Genomic DNA, 22405 nt, shown 5'->3' on the forward strand with positions numbered 1-22405 from the left:
TAAAAGTGGCAAATTTGCAAGAAAAAAAGTTGCAAATTTAAGAGATTTAATGTGGCAAATCTGTAAGAAAGAAATTGCAGATTTAAGAGATTAAAAGTAGTACATTTGTGAGATAAAAGTTGCAAATTTAAGGGATTTAATGTGGCAAATCTGCAAGAAAAAAAGTTGCGGATTTACTAGATTAAATGTGGCAAATTTGCAAAAAAAAAGTTGCAGATTTATGAGGAAAAAAAGTTGGAAAAATAGTGGATCAAAACACACGTTTGTGGCTCCATTACGATATTTTTCTCTTTTTTTGGTCAACAATGGCTCTTTAGTTAGTAAAGGTTGCCGACCCCTGTCTTAGACAGTTTAATTTGTTGCTGGGTTGTTATGTTGGATTGTTATTATTGTGCAGGTGCTTCACTACTGTGTCCAGGCCTGCTGTAGTGTGTTGCCGCTTCCTGTAATGCTTGACTCTGACCAGCAGGGGGCGCTCAGGCTCAGAGAGTGAAACCTGCCAGCAGCAGCAGACCTGCAGGCGTCCATGCTGCTGTGTTGAGCTGCTGCTGGCAACAAGTAACAGTTTCCTCCGCTGTGTTGCAGCACGTCTGTCCCACTGCACCTCAACACGTTATCCTCAGATTCATGAGTCCAGGTCCAGAATCAGCCCTGAGGAGGATCTCAGCCAAACGAAGCGCTCTGTTCAGTAGCTTGACGCCACAGCGTCACAGTCATGTCCGCGAGAGGTCAATAACGGCTGTGTTCATCTGTTGCCGTGACGATGACGTCCATCCAGATCCTCATGGAGACTGGATTGGAGGCCACCAGGAAGAAAAGGCGGTCGTACGTCTTCACGCAGAACGTCAGAGTGGGCCGCGGAGACTGGAGGGAAGACAGACGACGAGAATATGAGGATATCAATCAATAAAATCATCAATCTCATAAATCAATAAACTTTACGTCATGTGAAGACACCGGTGTGACCACAGGGAGTGGGGAGTAAATGAAATCGTATAATATACGTTAATATATAAGTTTTAAAATGAGATCAAAGACTCCAACATATACAAAAGTCACCAGAAGTCCAGTTTAACCCATTGACGCCTAAAACTGCCTGTAAAACCTCTGGGCGATTTTAAAATAAGCCCCTAAAACCTGAAGTTTTTCTGGAAATTCAACAGAAGTGTCAACGCTTCTACTAAATAATAGATTTTTCAGCCTCTGTAGCAGATAGAAATGAAATTCAAAAAGTATTTGAGAGCTTATACAAATACTACAAAACAACGTATCCGCTTTCCAGGCTTCAATGGGTTAAAATGTATTTATCAAAGTGACAGGTGGATGATCAACCTCACAGACTCTGACAGGTTTGTGTGAGTCAGTTTGTGTGTCGCTGTGTGATAACTCACAGAAGTGGCTGTCCGTAGATGGTCGAGGTAAACTTCTTCTATCGCCTGGAAGTAGATGACCCCCTTCAGCTTCCTCTCATCACAGTCTGCAGCAAGAAGAGGAGCAAGTTAGAAAACAATACAAGAAACTGAAGAAAACAATGGTCTAATCATTTTTTCTATGACTGTATTTCGGGATGAAAGAAACTAAAACAGACAGCAGAATAAGCAAACAGGACCAGGCTGGAATACAATGTTATTAATACAATATTATGTTACATGTTTGACTTCCTCTTAGTTCACCAGTGTGACGCACAGAAAGCTTTCATTCATTCAAACAAGCAGCGAGAGAGCCAGTCTAACCTGTATAGTAGGCTAGTCGTCTGTGGTCCATGTCAAACAGGAACCATCTCTTCTTCCAGGTCTTGACCCTTCCCCCTCGTTTGGTCAGGAAGCCGGCGCAGCGCCGAGGCGTCAGCCGCAGGTCGGTGCAGCCCGTCACGCCGTGACCCAGAGACTCCACGTGGGCTCGCAGGTCAAAGTTTGGAGAGAGGAAGAGGGGCAGGCTGCGCTGCTGCACCGCCTTCTGCAACCACATCATACAAACGTGAATTTTGTGCAAAATGTGTCTCAATGTGTTTGTGATTTACACAAATTACATTACATTACGTTTTATTTAGTACGGTGGCCCTGAGAGCTCACAGTGCTGCAACTTAAGAAAACACATACAAATACACAAAACAATTTGACAACACAAGCCCAGCATTTAGAAAACGCTGCAGAGACCACAACACAACAGAAGTGTTTCCAGAGGACACCTAAAAGTGATGCACACGTCTGGACATGCTTGTGATATTATCACGTTATTTCATGATAATGATCATTTGTTATTACGATCATAGCATGCTAACATTAGCGGCCGATTGATAGCATGCTAACGTTAGCGTCCAATTGATAGCGTGCTAACGTTAGCGGGCTAGCAAGACCAAGACCAACTCGGTGCCGTTGAGAGAGACCAACTAAATGTTTATCATTCATTTATTTGATTTGTTTAGCTGCAATGTGATTGATACGGGCTAGCGGGCTAACGCTATATATCACGTTATAACAGTGGTTCCCAAAGTTTTTCTACTGGGCCCCCCTTTTCTATCTAAAAAATACTTTCAAGCCCCCATAAACTGGAAGAATCACACAGTTCTGCTGTAAAAAATCTAACATTTTCATGCAAAATTAATGGAGAACTACCATGATGTCACAATGACACAATTACCCTAAAAATAACAGGAATATTCAGTCTAAATTACAGTTTTTGCTGATATTTACATTTATTGTTGACGTTTATGTTTTGTGTATTTGCATGTGTTTTCTTAAGTTGCAGCCCTGTGAGATCTCAGGGCCACCGTAGTTTAGGTTTTAGACAACATTTTGGAATCTCGGTTGCAGGCTTCTACTTCTGACAAGGGGGAAATGTGTGGAATAAACAGGACCAAGCTTCAATTGTTATCTTCTTTTTTAAGGTGACTGATAAAATACATTTCCAGGGCTTTTAGCGCTGCCTTGTGGTTGTTATTTCGTACAGACCTCTGGGGAGTTTGGGGGAGAACTGGACTTTGGTTGCTCCTTTGGTTCTAGCTCTGGTCTGGGTGGGATCTCTGGCTCCTGGTCTTCTGTTTCTGGAGATTTTAGCTCTTTCTGCCGTCTCTCCTCCAACAACAGCCTTCGTCGCTCCTCCTGGATGCACACATGTAAAACTGGAAATTATTATCCGTCTTCCAATGAATGTGAAAGAAATGATGATACTGCGCCAACAGAGTTGTATTTACGTTGTATTACTTGATGTGTGCATAAAAAAAACCCACCCTGACATCAATATGTACCACAGAACGTTCCCCTTTCTAATTTCAAACTCCACATAACCTCACCAACATATGGCTGCACATTTTTCACTCTTGGCATTGGCCCATGTTGCAAACATGCATCACAAACATGCAAACATCTGCTGGCTGTTTTCTTGGAGCGTCATGTGCGAGCTGAGTGGGTGTCAGTGATCCGACAGCCGCGTCTAACGCAGCGTGTCGCGGTGATTAGAGGTGTCAGCGAGTGTTTCCCACGGCAGGTGACTCACCCTCTCTCTGAGCAGCCTCTCTCGCTCCGCTTTGGCTTCTCTCAGCTTCTTCTCGATCTCCACCAGATCCAACAGAGACGGGCTGCAGAGGAGGTGAAGGAGATCTGGTATTTAGTGAATCGGCAAAGGCAAACAACCCTGGTATGTGCAGAAGGATGTGAACTCCTCAAAGGCAGAAATCAGGAGCAGCACTGCAATTTGATTTTTGTATTCATGCTGCTCCAGAAATGCAAACATGCCACGTTCTTAATTTAGCAAATCCACTGTTTGCTTTATTAAAATAAAGCTGGTATTACAGTAATCAGACACAGTACAGTGTAGGCAAAATATCATGTTTGAATCGTGTTGAATCCTCATTCAGAAGAACGTGTAAATGAATGACTTTTCAATGCAACTTGAGAAAACTAGCAGCACTCCAAAGAGGCAAAATAATGCCTCCAAGATGATTCAATTCTGCAAAAACTCAACATTTCTATCATAACCAATTCAAAATATTTTAACAGGCTCTTCGTTGATGTTCCACTAAGTTTCATGAAACTGAGAGAGTAACTTCTCTGTACTCCCGCTGACAAACATAAAAACAAACTAAACCGAGAACACATAGAGAGAGATCTTCCTCACAGTTTTGCTGGTCTGAAATGAAACCCTTCACACACTCCTGATTTCTCAGCCCTGCAAGCAAATTAACACTCACTGGCCACATTATTAGCGAGCAAGATGTACCTAATAAAGTGGCCATTCAGACATGCTCTTTGAGTTACTTGTGTTGCCTTTCTATCATCTGGAACCAGTCTGGTCATTCTCCTCTGACCTCTGCCATCAACAAGGCCTTGTGGCCCAGAGAACTGCTGCTGGTTTGAACTCCAGCAGCTCGTCAACATGCCTAATTGCATTGAGTTGCTGCACTGTGATTGGCTGATTAGATCTTTACGTTACAGAGCCGTTGCACAGAGTTGCCAGAGAGAGTTGTCCCTACTGTTGCATGTAAATCCTAAAGAAGTGCATAAACTCCTTCATCTCCCTATTTAAAAAATCGTTCATCATTGTAGCAGTGAGCTAACCGACCTGGCAGCCCGAGAGCTCGTCGTGCTGTTGCACGGAGTGAGGAACCCTCCGCCGCCGCCGTTGCTGGTCCCGGGTCTGTGCCCGATGCTGTGCCCGTTGCTGAGCCGATGGGAAACGAGGGGGGAAGTGAAAGCCTCTGGGCTCTGGCTGTCTGGGAGCATCCTCACCAAGCCTGAAGGAGGAAGCAGATAGAGATGGACACATGAGAACCACACGCATCAATCAGCGCGAATCGCTCTATACGAGATGTGGCGTGGGAGGATAAATGTGCAAGCGGTGGCTGCGTATCAACACAATGAATCACATTGGATCAAGAGATTTCAGTCACAGCTTTCAGAGACAGTTAAAGGAGGGATCACCTGGCAAGACTTGACACGCGTTTGTAGATAAATGTGGTGAGAAAAAGGTGTGCTTGTGTGTGAAATATAGATAGTCCTGAGGAGGTTAAGTATAGGCTCTTCTCTGGTTCATCCGGTCCGTACAGGAAAATCCTGCTTTCTACCAACGTATAACAACCTGCCGACTCCAGACACACCTTTGATTTGACTAAAAGGGAGTGAGCTAAACAAACAGTCAGACAAAATGAGGACATGTGTGCAGAGAGAGAGGCTTTATTGTTCTGTAGCGTAGTGCTCTCAGCTTAAGCAATCAAGAGCACAATGGGAAAGAGAAAAAGAAGTAGCTCACCCTGAGCGGACAGCGGCCTGTCGCTGAGTCTGTTGTTGCGGTGTGAGCTCCGTCTGCGGGGCAAACTGGCAGATTCTTTACATGGATCCTAAAAGAATAAAAAAAGAAACATTTCAACCTCATCTTATATCAGGAAACCAATGCTGAAGGGATCAATTCCTCTATTGTCAGAAGTTTAATCTGAGTCTTTTTGCCAAAAATTCACACCAGGTGTAGATACAGTCATGGAAAAAATTATTAGAACACCTTTGTTTTCTGGAATTTTTTTGTTCATTTTAATGCCTGGTACAACTAAAGGTACATTTGTTTGGACAAATATAATGATAACAACAAAAATAGCTCGTAAGAGTTTAATTTAAGAGCTGATATCTGACTTTTGGGCGTGAGAATGTCCAGGGAAAGTTTGTCAATAAAGCTTCTGTTAGCATTTAATAGCATGCAGTTTTATGCAAATATTGATATCTAGACATTTTCCATGGTTGTATTGATAATAACCAAAATCAGCATTAAGACAACCAGTTAGGTTGTAAAAACACACTCGTGCGTACCTGAGGAGGCTTGTGAACCGTCAGAGGGGACAGTGACATCATGCAGGGGGTCGAGCTGGTGATGTTCGACCAATCGCTGAGCGGCTTCTTCTCTTTGAGAACCTGCAGGACAACATTAAATCACATATGAAATTCATTCATTCATTCATTATCCTTAACTGCTGGAGCCGATCCCAGCTGACATTGGGCGAGAGGCGGGGTACACCCTGGACACATCGCCAGACTATCACAGGGCTGACACATAGAGACAGACAATCACGCTCTCATTCACTCCTACGGAAAATTTAGAGACACCAATTAAACCTAAGTGGATGTTTTTGGACTGTGGGAGGAAGCCGGAGTACCCGGAGAGAACCCACACTGACACGGGGTGAACATGCAAACTCCACACAGAAGAGCCGCTGGAGTCAAACCAGCAACCCTCTTGCTGTGAGGCAAGAGTGCTAACCACTAGACCAGTGGTTCCCAACCTTTTTCTTGAGGGACCCACATTTTTACCATTGTAAACTTTGGCGACCCCCCCATTGTCCATTGCTTCTATGAAGCCGAACTCAATGTGACTTTCATGGTACCCTCTCTTTTTCTTTTTGAGATATTCAGCATTTTCGTCTCCCTGACGCTTCGCCATTTTTCCATTAGCTCTGTGTTTCTGTTGTTAGGTGAGGTTACCGCTAGGTGAGGTTACCGCTAGGTGAGGTTACCGCTAGGTGAGGTTACCACTAGGTGAGGTAACCGCTAGGTGAGGTAACCTCTAGGTGAGGTTACCTCTAGGTGAGGTTACCGCTAGGTGAGGTTACCGCTAGGTGAGGTTACCACTAGGTGAGGTAACCGCTAGGTGAGGTAACCTCTAGGTGAGTTTACCTCTAGGTGAGGTTACCTGTGTATACTGCAGGAGGGATGTTACACATGTCCTTATTCTCGCGATATAGCCTTTATTTTTAAACTTTTCTATAGTGATTTTTCTATTTAAATAAATGAATAAACATTTAATGCAGCCCTTATTTAGTTGTTTTTGTCCCACTAATGAATTAAATGCTCGGGCCCCCCCTGTTGGGAATCACTGCACTAGACCACCGTGGAGCCCCATATGAAATTCAGTAACGTATGAAAACTGACTGCAACGCACAAAAACTAGCAGTTTTAAATGAAGCAGCAGCAGCAAGTGTAGCAGGGAAGAAGAAGAAGAAGAAGAAGAAGAAGAAGAAGAAGAAGATCGCAGTGACGGATGAAAGCTGCTGCGTTCGACATTTCACATCTGGCTGAGAATTAAAAACGCAGCTTCGTATGTAATGAGTTAAACAAAAAGATCATTGCCTCACTATCTTCCCTCGGAGCCTCCCTCCCTCCCTGCTTGACTCACAAACACATGAGCAATTGACTCGCCACATACAGTCCACTGTTTAACCCTTATCTGCCTCTCTCTCACTACTCTACATGTGAGGACAGTAACAGATCTAGACAACAGCTCCCTGTTGTTGTTGTCTTCTACATCTGAGAACAACTTTCTACTACACCAGTGATTTCCTCTGAGACACAACACGCTCTCAGCACTTTACTCCTCATGTGTGAGGAGTAAAAACCACATCCTGCTGCTCTCGCTCATGCTGTCTGACCCTGTCAGGTCTCCCTCTCCTCCTGTCCTCTGCCACTCCCTTCTCCCCTCCCTCCCTCCAGCGGTCCCCACTCTCTCATTTAGACCAGCACAGGAGCTACAAGTTGATCTGACAAAACACACAATTCCAACACAGAACGATCGATTCAAGAGCTCTCTCTCTCTCTCTCTCTCTGTGTTGTTGTTGTTGTTGTTGTTGTTTTTTGGCTTACCGCTTGTCGAAAGGATTCTCCCAGCCTGCCTTCTCTCCCTCGCACACTTCCACACACACTCACTCATCCACACACACTCTCACACACTCTCACATGTCCACACACATTCACAAAAGCAGCTCCCTCCCTCACACTGCTTACTCCTCCCTCGATCCCTCCCTCTCTCTCTCTCCCTCTCTCTCTCTCCCCTCTCTCTCTCTCTCTCTCCCTCTCTCTCTCTCTCTCTCTTCAATAAGGCTTTATTGGCACAAATGTTAAAAAACAATATTGCCAAAGCACAAGTACAACTTTTTCCAAATATCTGGACAACACACAGTAACACTAAGATCTAAGAATCAATAAACCTAAATGGATACATTTCATAAAATATATGTGTGAGACAAATCAATGACAAATATACAATTTATTAAGTAAAAATAGTAAAATAAAGACAACACTCGCGCTCTCTATCTATCACTTCTTTCTCTCTCTCTCTTTATCTATTCTCTCTCTCTCTCTCTCGCTCTCTCTCTGTGTTTCTCTCTCTCTCTCTATCACTTCTTTCTCTCTCTCTCTCTCTCTCCTCTCTCTATCACTTCTTTCTCTCTCTCTCTTTATCTATCCTCTCTCTCTCTCTGTTTCTCTCTCTCTATATACCTTCTCTCTCTCTCTCTCTCTCTCTCTGTTTCTCTCTCTCTCTCTCTATCACTTCTTTCTCTCTCTCTCTCTCTCTCTATTACTTCTCTCTATCACTTGTTTCTCTGTCTCTTTATCTATCATTTCTTGCTCTCTCTCTCTTTATCACTTGTTTCTCTCTCTTTCTATCTATCACTTCTCTCTCTCTTTCTCTCTCTATCCCTTTTCTCTCTCTCTATCTCTATCACTTCTTTCTCTCTATCTCCTTACTTTCTCTTTCTATCTCTAACCCTTCTCACTCGCTCTCTCTCTATCCCTTTTCTCTCTCTATCTATCTATTACTTTTCACTCTCCCTCTCCCTCTCTCTCTCTCTCTCTCTCTCCAGATCTCGTCTCCTCCTCCTTATTTGACTGCTGCCTGCTGTGAGTCTGATTCAGAGTCAAACCGCTCTCTGTCTGTCTGATAAAGACTTTAATGAGTCTCTGAGTAAATCACAAACTTTGGAGCAGCGAGTTTTTATCATAAACACTGATAACACTCTGCAGTCAACAGTTAAAGTAAGAAATCAATCACTACCACTCACAGCTGCACCATGTGGAAAAAATATCTAACTGCAATTATTTTGCTTTTGAAGGGAATAATCATTTTTGCATTATAATTCTCATTTTCATTGAAAAAAACATAAAACAAAAAACACTAATAGAAAACATGGTATTCTACAGCCGTGTCTGGACAAACAACAGCTGTTTTTTAAATTTTCAACATGCTTTATTATATTTTTGAAATTTTAGACCTACTATAATATGGTCCTTTTTTATATTTTTGCACATGATGTACCGTTACCATGGAAATTTAACAGTCAGGTATTAAATTTTTTAGTTTGCACATGCAGAATTGCACTGCTGCAAATGCAAGCAGTGCAATTCTGCATGTGCAGAATTTTCAGTTTCGGTTTTTCAGTTTCGGTTTACACTGCACTCTGTAATTTGGTAAATGGTAAATGGACCTGCACTTATATAGCGCTTTTCTCAAAAGCGCTTACTCAAAGCGCTCACGCGTTCACACACACATTCATACTGGTGGCAGAGGCTACCCTAAACGGTGCCACCTGCCACCATTGGGAATTCATTCACACACCGATGAACGCAGCATCGGGAGAAATTTGGGGTTCAGTATCTTGCTCAAGGATACTTTGACATGTAGGCTGCCATGGTCGGGGATTGAACCACCAACCCTCCGATCAGTGGACGAACGCTCTACCAACTGAGCCACAGCCACTGTTAATTTTAATTATTTTTAATTTAATTTTTCCTGTTTTTGTTCATTTTCGTTTGCGTATGTGTATATGTGACTGTTTACATGCACATATATGTTTAAAAAAAATAAGAAAAGGATAATTTTATTCCTGTAATTGGAAATTCCTTATTGTATTTTTCAATGTAAATATTTTGGAAAAGAAAAATCCTAGATAGATAAAACATAAATAAATAAACTACAACCAAAGGAAATAAAATAGACTTTCAGGCTCTGTTAACAAAATATTGCAATGAGATAATCATTATGTATTATATTATTTTGTTATTAAAATAACATATAAACAGCTGGAATGGCTGCTTGGAAAATATAAATATATATTGTTTTGGCAATAGAAAAAAACTATCGTGTCCATTTTTATATATCAAACGATAAGTCAGTATAGCTATTATCGTGACAGGCCTACAGCAGCAGTTGTGCCTCTAATGATCCACAGCAGGGGTCTCAAACTCATATTACCTGGGGGCCGCTGGAGGCAGTATCAATATGACCAAAAAAACACAAAGAAATTACCAAAAAAAGACACAGAATTACCAAATAAGACAAAATTATTTTAAAAAAGACACAAAATTATTTAAAAAAAAACACAAAATGACCAAAAAATACACAAAATTACTAAAAAAGACACAAAATTATTTTTAAAAAGACACAAAATTACCAAAAAAGACACAAAATGACAGAAAAAACTAAATTACTTAAAAAAGACAAAGAAATTACGAAATAAGACACAAAATTATTTTTAAAAAGACACAAAATTACTAAAAAAAGACACTAAATTACCAAAAAAGACACTAAATTATTTTAAAAAAGACACAAAATTATTTTTAAAAGACACAAAATGACCAAAAAAATACACAAAATTACTAAAAAAAGACACAAAATTATTTAAAAAAAGACACAAAATTATTTTTAAAAAAGACACAAAATGACCAAAAAAATACACAAAATTACTAAAAAAAGACACAAAATTATTTAAAAAAAGACACAAAATTACTAAAAAAAAGACACAAAATTACCAAAAAAGACACAAAATTACCTAAAAAAGACAAAATTATTTTAAAGAGATACAAAATGATTTAAAAAGACACAAAATTACCAAAACAAGACACAACATTACCCAAAAAAGTAATTAAAGGGACCTTCCACACAGTAAAGTGCCATTCATATAAAACTCACATTAAACTTTCATATCAAGGTGGGGGCCACAAAATATCATCACAAGGGCCACAATTGGCCCGCGAGTTTGAGACCCATAATCCACAGAATCATAAATCCGTCTTACCGTGTGACTGGTGTGGACCAGCTCCCTCTTCTCCTTCCTCAGGGCGTTCAGCTCCCTCTCCTTCTCTCTCTCCATCTCCTTCAGTTGTCTCTCCAGCTGCTGGACTCGCTCCTGAAAATTCACAACATGATTCCCGTCAGCGTGGACCAACATATGGTTTCTCCTCCGCACCAGAAGAGGCATGTGCTGTTTCTGATTCATCTGGCTGCCTCCACTCGACTCTAATCATTTCATTATGTGGTGGTGGCGTGTTGAGCCTCCCTGTTGTCTGAGTGAATGTGAGCCGAGCTGATGCCCTCAGCTCAGACACCATGCAAATCAAATGTGCATTTTGCAAGTTAATGAGAGACACGTGACAGCAGGGCTGAGAGGGAAACGTGAGGAAATGATTGGCTGATATTAAAGCAGCTCCACAGGAGAGGAAGTGTGACACGGTGAGTTTTAAACAGACAGACAGGCAGATGGAGGGTAGAGAGATGAGCTGTCTGCTGCTGAGTCAACTACCATCCCTCTCACACAATCCCTCTCTTCTTCTCTTTACATACCTCCAGCTAATTCAGGAACAATTCAAGACATTTTTCACCATCTAGTCCAGTGGTGGGCAGTTCATTTTCCCAAGGGGTCACATGACCACGAAGGTTGCGGGGGCCGGACCAAAACTCTGAACTAAATTCTGCTCAATATTAATTTAATCGCTTTATAAAATATAGTAAATTATCTGGTTCTGTGCTGCTACTGATAAGAATACATGTTATGATAAGACTGAAAAGTAGTAAATACTCTAATCACTATATCACTTTTCCATTTATTTTAAACACAACTGTAAATGACCTTTAGCAAGGTTCCTATTGGTGTTTTTGTATTATATAGCTTGTTTTTCATGTTTGTAAATTTTCTAGGTGTTTCACGATGTTGTGGTGCTTTTATTTTGAAAAGGCACCGTCCAGTGTGAAACGGGTGCTTTTATTTTGAAAGGTAGTGACAGGAAATAACAGGTGGAACGGTTAAATGAAAAACGAACGGTAAATAATAACGATTGTGTCGCCATAAATCGCCTTCAAAATAAAAGTACTGCGGTTGTATTGATTTCTCATTTCTGGGTAACTCACGCGGGCCACCCCAATGCCCGGGTCTGATCTAGTCCATACTCATAATTTCTTGCGGAATCTGAGTTGGAAACAAAACAGCCGTTTTGGAACTTTCTGGGTCAGATTGTAAACAAAGATCACATGTCAAAAGATTGTGCAACTGTTCTCACTTGCTAGCAGAACAACCTGGAAATAATGGAGGCTTCAGAAATAATTAATACCAGATTCAAGACATGTTTGTCCGACTTTTGGACTAGAGAATATATCCAGGGAAAGTTTGTCCATAAAGCTTCTGTTAGCTTTTATTGGCATGCAATTTTGTACAAATATTCGTGGTCCCCAGAGGACAAACCCCTCTGGCTTCAGGGATCCCTAACTGTAATTTTAGTGCCACCATGTTGAGGTTCGAGTGAAATGTCTTGAATACTTTTGGATGGATTGCATTTAAATTCATTGTTCACATTCATGTCCATAACAGGATAAATTGTTAAAAAAATATTTTGTGATCTTCTGAGTTTTCATCTTCGACCAAATTCCTGCCAAACTACAGACATCGTCATCAGCATTAGCTGGACTTTGTGTTTTGTGCTAATTGGCAAATGTGAGCATGCAAACACGAAGTCAAAGGAATACTTAGCATCTATAGAAGATGGAAAACAATTATGAGACCCTTGTTTTCTTCAGTTTCTTGTTCATTTTAATGCCTGGTACAACTAAAGGTACATTTGTTTGGACAAATATAATGATAACAACAAAAATAGCTGATAAGAGTTTAATTTAAGAGCTGATATCTAGACATTTTCCATGGTTTTCTTGATAATGATTTTGGTTATTATCAAGAAAACCATGGAAAATGTACCTTTAGTTGTACCAGGTATTAAAATTAAAATTTAATATAGTTTTGCTATTGTTAAATGTGCTCCTCTTTTACGTAAAGACTACTTACTTAGATTTTTCAGTTTTTTTCCTCATGGATTCCAGAGGTGAGTAACTGATTATACAAATGGTCATTTTGTGGGTGAAGCTTCCTTTCAGATAGTGAGTATTGTAAACATTACACATGATAAACATCGGTATGTTAGGGCTGTCACTGTGAGAATGTTACAATACTGATGTTGGCATTAACTCAAAGCACCACTATGTTACAGTAGTACAACCTCACAGTAGTATAGACCACAACACAACACAGTAAGAAAAAAGCGCTGCAAATAGACCACAACACAACAGAAGTGTTTCCAGAGGACACTTAAAAGTGATGCACACAACTGGACACGCTTGTGATATTACCACGTTATTTCAAGATAATGATAATTTCACGTTATAACATTATAACGTTATAACATGAATAGGGTTGAATAAAGAGCTAAATAAACATAAATAGTGTTCAGTGTCAGTCAGTTGCTGACTATTGAAAATATATAAATAAAAAAGAATAGCGGGCACCATTTCTAAATCACACCAAGCAACATTTCCTGCATTATAAATTTTTATTATGTTAAAGTTTCCATAACGACACATATCCAAACAGCATGAACAGATCTTTGATAGGCCAATATCAGCCAAAATAAAGATCATCCGATATGTCAGGCTCTAACTGTAACCTTTAACAACCTCTACTTTTTCAGTCTTGTCTTTTACAGACACCAAACTCAAATTACAGACCTTCATAAGATGTTTTTTTAAGATCAGGTGCCGGTGCTCGTGTGGTTCGCAATCAGCTACGAACCTGTTTGGTTTTCCACAGGCTCTAGAACATGGGTCTCAAACTCAAACAAGCTCACTATATGAATGACACTTTACCGTGTTGTGTGTGAAAGGTGCCTTTAATTACTTTTTTTGGTAATTTTGTGTCTTGTTTTGGTAATGTTGTGTCTTTTTTTTAAATAATTTTGTGTCTTTTTAAAATAATTTTGTGTCTTTTTTTAATAATGTTGTGTCTTTTTTGGTAATTTTGTGTCTTTTTTTAGTGATATTGTGTCTTTTTTCATAATGCCGCTAATGTTAGCACGCTATGATCATTATCAAGACTGAAATTATAATTATCTTGAAATAACGTGATAATATCAAGTGTGTCCAGACGTGTGCATCACTTTTAAGTGTCCTCTGGAAACACTTCTGTTGTGTTGTGGTCTTTGCAGCGCTTTTTCTAAATGCTGCGCTTGTGTTGTCAAATTGATGAAGATGTTTTCTCAGTTTGCTTGTGTTTTGTATATTTGCATGTGTCTTCTTAAGTTGCAGCGCTGTGAGCTCTCAGGGTCACCGTCTTGTAGAGTATTTTTTTATACTGCAACTGGTTGATAACGCTGCCAACTCCACTGATGCATCTCTCTCACCTCCTCAGCAGCACCTGATTGTGGCCGCTTTGTAAATACGAGCCGACAACAAAGAGACTGTTAGGAGAAGCATGTGAACGTCTGTACAAGCTAAATCTCATTTAATTAGATATTGAAAAAAAATATGTTCAGGTCAATAAATCACTATCGAAACAAAGGGTACCAATGTCTCAGCAGCTGGCGCCTCGCTGCAGTTACAGTTTAGGATTTATCACACAAGTGCCGGCATGTTCCAGGCCTCTTCAAATGATCGTGTGAATCTGGATCTTAGGGAGTTTTATTGTCTCCAAATTTGTTCCATTTCTCGACTCTCTCCATCACAAAGCTGCAGAATGAATTGTTTAACGAGGACGATCATTATCTTGGCTTCAACAGTAAATCAGACTCATTGGGTCGTAGATTGTCTCTCTGTTGTATTTAAAGTGCGTCCAGTCAAAACTGCTTTGTCAATTACAGGCTTTTTTTTTCTTGTGCATGCTGCTTCTCAGAAAAACATGTTTTTAGTTTTAATGCTATGGTGGCACTACAGTTGTTATTGTGTTTGCTTTGTATTTGGAAAGAGATGCTAATTTCATGTCAGGAATATTGCTTAAGATTTAAAAATCCACCCGTAAATAATAAATTAGGGCATTTTTCTGCCAAGTGCAAAACATGTTGACTAAAAATAATCCTGTTTAACAATGACAATGTTTCCGTGCTCCAGACTTCCTCAAATCCTCTAATCTCTCCATCTACTCCACTGCTTGCTTCTTACGTTTCTCTCTCATGGTGGCCTCTGATGTAATTAAGCTGCTGTTCAGTCATGTGACAGTGTCAGGGTGATGCTGGTGAGATCGAGGTAAAGAGTTCATGCTCGTGTCATGATTTAACGAAGGGAGGGAGAGCAGGAGGGCAAGTCTTAACCTGCAGTGACAACCGTGGACCAGGGCAGCAGATGAGAGAGTATAAAGTGGTAGTTAGTACCGATAAGCCAATAATGCTGATTTATACCGTGCTACAAAAGACAAAAATGTATCTGAGGGAGATTTATAGCTTTGTTGGTCAATGCCAACAACTCTGTGATTATTGTAGGAGGAACACAGATTTGTGGGTTTAGAGTTCACTGTCTGGTCTGCCCTCTCCTTATTTTAACTCTGAAAAGATTCATTTCAGACACTCAAAGTTGGAGGACGGCGCAAAACATTGCAGCAAGAAAAACAACTTTCTCTCAAGTCACAAAAGGAACAAAAATAAAGCAGATTTCTGTCGGACCTCTGCACTGATGGTTTGTCTTACTCTTTACAGTCATTAACATCTCTATTAGGCATTTTCCATCCCGGCCAGTGTCCCATTGTGAACTGTTCTTTGGTTTTCCACCACCAAAGAGAACAGGTTCTACAGTGGCACCAACTCTTTGCTGGTCTTGAACCGTGAACGCTACATCAGGGACTATCAGACCAACAAGACCAACTCAGTGGTGTTGAGAGAGACCAACTTATCATTCATTTATTTGATTTGTTTAATTGCAATGTGATTGATACGGGCTAGCGCTAGCGTGCTAACATTAGCGGCCAATCGTTAGCGTGCTAGCGTTAGCGGCCGATCGCTAGCGTGCTAACGTTAGGGGCCGATCGTTAGCGGGCTAGCAAGACTAAGACTAACTTGGAGCCGTTGAGAGAGACCAACTAAAACATGTATCATTCATTTATAGAGACTGTATCCCAAATCGGAAACCAAAAACCAAAAATCAATTGCCTCCATTGTTTTAGAGCGAGGAGATTCGAGTGTCCGTGTCCGATTAGGGATACAGTTAGCGCTGCTAATTCACCACCATTAGCCTCCTTTAGCTAACTCTGGTTAACCCGAGGCTAACGTACACGGTTAAAACAATATATGGTTCGAAAGAAAAGAAGTTAGACTTTAGTTTCACACCATTTAATTAATTGGAAGCATAACATGATCATTTATATTAGTAGTTAATGTGAAATTCTGATAGAATCTCAGCCAAACGGTGTCCGATTTGGGATACAGTTATTTGCTATTTGATTTGTTTAACTGTAATGTGCATATGAAGCGTATGAATGATGATTTTGGTTGTTATAAAGAAAACCATGGAAAAGGTGAGAAATCAGCTCTTAAGTTAAACTCTTATGAGCTATTTTTGTTGTTATCATTATATTTGTCCAAACAAATGTACCTTTAGTTGTACCAGGCATTAAAATGAACAATAAATTTAAAGAAAACAACGGTTGTTAAAATATTTTTTTTACTGTATGTATTTTTGATTTTGGGGTGAACTGGCCCTTTAATGATAAAATTGTTTCTCACACAAAAAACAGAAAACCTGGGTGAGAATTTATGATAATCATTTACCCTTTAATCAGAGAAAAAAATGCATTTTATGGCATTGTGTGTGTGTGTGCATAGGGAGTATACTTTAGTCTGAAGCATAAACTGAACATCATAAATGTTGTCGAGCTTGAAGGGCCACTCATAAATTAAACCTCGTGCTCTGAATCTTTTGTCAAGCTTTCTAATTATCATACTAAACTGGGCCTTATTAGACTGTGGGCTGTCCCTGTTATTTTGTCCCTCTGCTCTGTGGAAAAGTCTGACGTCACGAGTCCGTATCAAAGGGAAGTTTGTGTGAAGGTTAATCCCACGCCAGCCTGTGAGGGTAAACACTGACATGAAGCACATGACACGCAGATAAGCTGCAAACCCGTAAAACACGTCAGGAGCAGCTGTAAAAATTCTCTGAATAAATTCCTCCCGGCAACACGCCGCTGTTTACCTGCGAGGTGTTGACGGCCTGCTGCTGCCGGGAGATCTCCTTCTCCATCTCCCCTTCACTCTCTGCCTCCTTTTCTTCATCTACCGTGCTCTCCTCCTCCTCCTCCTCCTCCTCGAGGCCGCTCTCCTGCTCCAGAACACGAAACTCCCAGTCCTCGAAGGCTCGAACTGCTGCGTCCATCGCCTCTTTCTCCTGCAATAATAGGGACAGAGGAATTAGGCCATGGGTCTCAAACTCGCGGCCCGCGGGCCAATTGTGGCCCTCGTGACGATATTTTGTGGCCCCCACCTTGATATGAAAGTTTATTGTGAGTTTTATATGAATGGCACTTTACCGTGTTGTGTGTGGAAGGTCCCTTTAATTACTTTTTTTGGTAATTTTGTGTCTTTTTTAATAATTTTCTCTCTTTTTACAAAAAATAATTCTATCTCTTTTTGGTAATTCTGTCATTTTGTGTCTTTTTTTTAAAAGTAATTTTGTGTCTTTTTTTAAAAGTAATTTTGTGTCTTTTTTTGTCATTTTGTGTCTTTTTAAAATAATTTTGTCTTTTTTTTGGTCATTTTGTGTCTTTTTTTTAAATAATTGTGTGTCTTTTTATAAAAATGATTTTGTGTCTTTTTTGGTAATTCTGTGTCTTTTTTGGGTAATTTTGTGTCTTTTTAAATCATTTTGTGTCTTTTGTTAAAATAGTGTTGTGTCTTTTTTGGTAATTCTGTCTTTTTTTGGGGTATTTTTTTGGTATATTATTTTGGAATTAGGGTTGTACAGTCATGGAAACAATTATTAGACCGCCCTTGTTTTCTTCAGTTTCTTGTTCATTTTAATGCCTGGTACAACTAAAGGTACATTTGTTTGGACAAATATAATGATAACAACAAAAATAGCTGATACGAGTTTAATTTAAGAGCTGATATCTAGACATTTAACATGGTTTTTCTTGATCATGATTTTGGTTATTATCAATAAAACCATGTTAAATGTCTAGATATCAGCTCTTAAATTAAACTCTTATCAGCTATTTTTGTTGTTATCATTATATTTGTCCAAACAAATGTACCTTTAGTTGTACCAGCCATTAAACTGAACATGAAATTGAAGAAAACAATAGTCTAATATTTTTTCCATGACTGTATATGCACTGGTTTTAATGCTTCAATGCCAAAATGAACCTGAAGAACATTTTCAAAAAGATTTAAAAGATGCACAACCCAAACACCTGCACTCTTGTTCTGGTGCAGTGTGTGGTTTTCTCTGTGGCGCAATTGTTTTTGACAAACCAGTTTCTCAAAAGATCTCTCCAAGTAAATCTGGCTTGTGACAACATAAAGTGACAACCTGCTGCTGGACTGCACTAAATCTGTCATTAGACAGTGTTCAAACCATCTTGTTCTGTCACATTCACAAAGGAAAACACACACACACACACACACACACACACACACACATACATGTCTTTGTGTAGTTGTGAGGACCACCACTTCCCCTAGCCCAACACACACATTTCAGGGTTTACCATCTCTGTTAGGACCTTCCCTGAAATTCATACAGATGATTAATTAAGGCCTTTAGAGGCTATCCTAGCACTTTCTTTGTGAGGACTGGGAAAAATGTCCTCACAACTACAAATGTCCTCACAATGTTGGTATTCTGCCATGGGTTGGTCCTCACAACTATATGAAGACAAACACACACACACACACACACACACACACAAAAAACACACTCTCTGTGTTTGTCACACTGACACATCTGGTTTAACAGGTACAGAACAATCAAACTTTGTGCAAAAACCAACATTTCTGTGGAAGAGTGGGGACACTAACACTCCCTCGTCTGACACAAACTGTCACCAGCCAAAACGGCGCTCCAAGTATCGGTTTCAATTTTACATTTCATCTGGAGAGCTGCCAACAACAGCGTTTGTTACACTTCTTTCTCACTGTGAAGTGCATTGACTCCCACTAAAATGTCAACCAAAACATAATAAGCACAAAAATCAACACATTTTTTTTGTCATACTGAAAAAAAGGTTCAGCAGTGGACAGTTTTTTTCTGCCCATTTCTGTTGCGTGTTTGACTGGTAACTGAATCCCCTCTAATCTAATAGATTTTGTATTTAGATAACATAGTTAGATTACCATCGTTTAGAGAAAAACTGGCAAACACAGCTGATCAGAAGAGCTGCAGTCTGTCTATGTTTTTGTTTAATATGTGTTTTAATGAGTAGTTCCCATTGTTCTACAGGTAATAATGATATATCATCATCTGTTCAGGTAAAGGCTGCACTTCTACAGGAAGAGCAGCGTGATATTTAGAGGAGTATTACTGCTGTTGTGCAGGATTTGAACCTTTTTTGCTCCAGTTGTACTGTAAAGGGGGAAAAACTTTTTTTACAGGCTTATCTGACATTTCTATGACGGCGTATTAGGGCCAAGTATGAAAAAAATAAAAATAAAATACCGACCCGGGTAATATTTCAAGAAAAAAGTTGAAGATTTACGAGATTTAAAGCGGCAAATCTAAGAGAAAACAACTCACAGATTTACGAGATTAAAAGTGGCAAATCTGTGAGAAAAAAGTATCAGATTTATGAGATTAAAAGTGGCAAATCTGCAACAAAAAAAGTTAAAGATTTACGAGATTTAAAGTGGCAAGTCTACCAGAAAAAAGTAGTATATTTATGAAAAAAATGAGAAAAGTGAGTTTTTTCTAAATATAAAATAAACATTTTTAAAAAGTCACAGATTTATGCTTTCCGGGCGGCGTCTTTGGTGTGTTCAGGTTCCTTGACAAAGACAAAACACTATTTTTCCGACATTTTTTTCTCATAAATCTGCCACTTTTTTCTTGCAAATTTGCCACATTTAATCTTGTAAATCTGCACATTTTTTCTCTGAGATTTCCCAATTTAATGTTGTAAATTTGCGACTTTTTTTCTAGTAGATTTGCCACTTTAAATCTCATAAATCTGCAACTTTTTTCCCCATAGATTTGCTACTTTAATCTGGTAAATTTTTTGTATTTTTTCTCAAATATTTTGTATTTTTTACCCCCCGTATTCCGTTTTTTTCTTCATACTTGGCCCTAATACGCCGTCGCATCAAACTGCCTGATGTGCAGCGGCTCACTTTGCAGCTTTCTCTCAGCTCTCACAAAGAGTGACATCGTGCAGAGTCAGCATATTTTCACATCAAGAATTAAGGGTTTATTTCAAGTTAGTGATTGTTGGAACAGCAGAAAGACTGTTGGGGTTAGTTTTAGTTTGCTTCTGGTGAGTTTGATAGAAGAGTGTTCAGTTAACAAGCTCTTTGTCTTTGTTCTGTGAAAGAGAGAAACTTGGACGGCTGCAGCTTCCTGTTTAATAAGGAAAAAAAAAGTGAAAAAATATCTTCTTCCTCACATTTGGTCAGTTTATTTTGGTCGTTTGTTCGACTAAAGAAAGCTAAAGACAGACATAAGCTTCTTTCAAGAGCCTAAATAGAGCCTTCAGAAAGACATTTGGCACAGCAAGACACTCAATAATCATCAATTTATCCCAAAAAACGTGTTTTTGTGCAGCTGGTCCACTCACCTGCTGCAGCTGCAGAGTCAGCGTCTCTCTCTGGCTCTCTGGCTGACCGGGGAGCAGTTTCTCCTTCTCCTCGCACCTCGTTTTCACTTCCTCCAGCCGCCGTCTCTCCTCCTCCAGCCTCTCACGCTCCTGCAGTCACAAACACGGCAACAAAAAAAGGAAAAGAGGAAGAGTACAGTCATCCCTTTTGAAAGAAAATAACACAATAACGAGTATATTCCACAACCATGTCTACAGAATAGGGATGGGAATAATTAATAGATGATCCATTAATGGTCGTTAAGAATTTGGTCGATCACATGGAAGTTTTTAATCGATCTGTGTATTTTTTAATTTTAATTTTTTACTCACTGAACTGAAACATGCCGAGCGTTCAGTTCTGAGGCCTGAGAATCTGAGAATTAAGTTGGAAAAAGCTTCAGTTTGCAAACTGAAAGTTGCAATAACGATTATAAAACACACAGAAATAAAAGAAGGATTAAGTTGAGCAAAAATAGCTTACTGTATCAAACCTTGCTAGCATGAATTACCATTTTAAGATTCTTTTACTGGTTTATAAATCTCTTAATGGTGTTAGTCCAGCCTGTTTATCTGATTTACTTTTATTCTGTGAACCCTGGAGGACTCTCAGCTCTTCTGGCCTTTTAATAAAACCAAAAGTTAGAACTAAAACCCACAGTGAGGCGTCGTTTTCTCCCTGTGGTCCATGTAGGTGGAAGACCTGAAGACCTGAGGCCATCAGAGAAAAATTTAAATATTTTTCTGCTTATGCATCTTATTGTTACAACATCTTCTCTTTTATTTATTTTTTGCTTCTATTTATTAGCCTATTATATATATATATATATATATATATATATATATATATATATATATATAATTATTATTATTATGGTCTACTTTTAAATTATTTATTAATTAAATTAATTATTATTTATTTATTGTTTTAATATTTTTTATCTAGCTTTTTATTTTTTATTATTATTTACAAATAAAGTTTGATTGATTGATAGGTTTAATTTGATCCAAAACTTATTTAAACACAAAACACATTTAAATATGAAGATTACTATGAAAACTAACCTCATGCCTCTTCAGGGCTAAAACATAAAACAATGAACTCCTTCGTGTTTTCTTTACAGTTTAATCTCAGATTAAAGTAGCAAATCTATGGGGAAAAAAGTTGCAGATTTATGAGATTTAAAGTGGCAAATCTACTAGAAAAAAAGTCGCAAATTTACAACATTAAATTGGGAAATCTCAGAGAAAAAATGTGCAGATTTACAAGATTAAATGTGGCAAATTTGCAAGAAAAAAGTGGCAGATTTATGAGAAAAAAATGTCGGAAAAATAGTGTTTTGTCTTTGTCAAGGAACCTGAACACACCAAAGACGCCGCCCGGAAAGCATAAATCTGTGACTTTTTAAAAATGTTTATTTTATATTTAGAAAAAACTCACTTTTCTCATTTTTTTCATAAATATACTACTTTTTTCTGGTAGACTTGCCACTTTAAATCTCGTAAATCTTTAACTTTTTTTGTTGCAGATTTGCCACTTTTAATCTCATAAATCTGATACTTTTTTCTCACAGATTTGCCACTTTTAATCTCGTAAATCTGTGAGTTGTTTTCTCTTAGATTTGCCGCTTTAAATCTCGTAAATCTTCAACTTTTTTCTTGAAATATTACCCGGGTCGGTATTTTATTTTTATTTTTTTCATACTTGGCCCTAATACGCCGTCATAGAAATGTCAGATAAGCCTGTAAAAAAAGTTTTTCCCCCTTTACAGTACAACTGGAGCAAAAAAG

At 39.0% G+C, this 22405-nt stretch overlaps 1 protein-coding gene across 2 annotated transcripts in view; it reads right to left on the reverse strand.

Moving 5' to 3' along the window:
- Positions 1-22405, reverse strand: part of phldb3 (pleckstrin homology-like domain, family B, member 3) — a 45187-nt gene continuing 22782 nt past the window's right edge. Inside the window, exons 5-15 of one of the 2 annotated variants that reach the window (XM_059339992.1) lie at positions 20597-20725; positions 17026-17217; positions 10832-10942; positions 5796-5897; positions 5248-5335; positions 4561-4732; positions 3496-3577; positions 2952-3101; positions 1734-1953; positions 1392-1477; positions 1-864 (exon numbers count right to left, since the gene is read on the reverse strand). In XM_059339992.1, the coding sequence (XP_059195975.1) occupies positions 730-864; positions 1392-1477; positions 1734-1953; positions 2952-3101; positions 3496-3577; positions 4561-4732; positions 5248-5335; positions 5796-5897; positions 10832-10942; positions 17026-17217; positions 20597-20725 (1467 nt within the window). In that variant the 3' untranslated portion in view covers positions 1-729. Of the gene's footprint in view, positions 865-1391; positions 1478-1733; positions 1957-2951; positions 3102-3495; positions 3578-4560; positions 4733-5247; positions 5336-5795; positions 5898-10831; positions 10943-17025; positions 17218-20596; positions 20726-22405 lie in introns of both variants that reach the window. The other variant, XM_059339991.1, reaches the window with a different exon arrangement.

Source organism: Centropristis striata, chromosome 8 (assembly GCF_030273125.1).
Source record: "Centropristis striata isolate RG_2023a ecotype Rhode Island chromosome 8, C.striata_1.0, whole genome shotgun sequence".
Taxonomy (NCBI): domain Eukaryota; kingdom Metazoa; phylum Chordata; class Actinopteri; order Perciformes; family Serranidae; genus Centropristis; species Centropristis striata.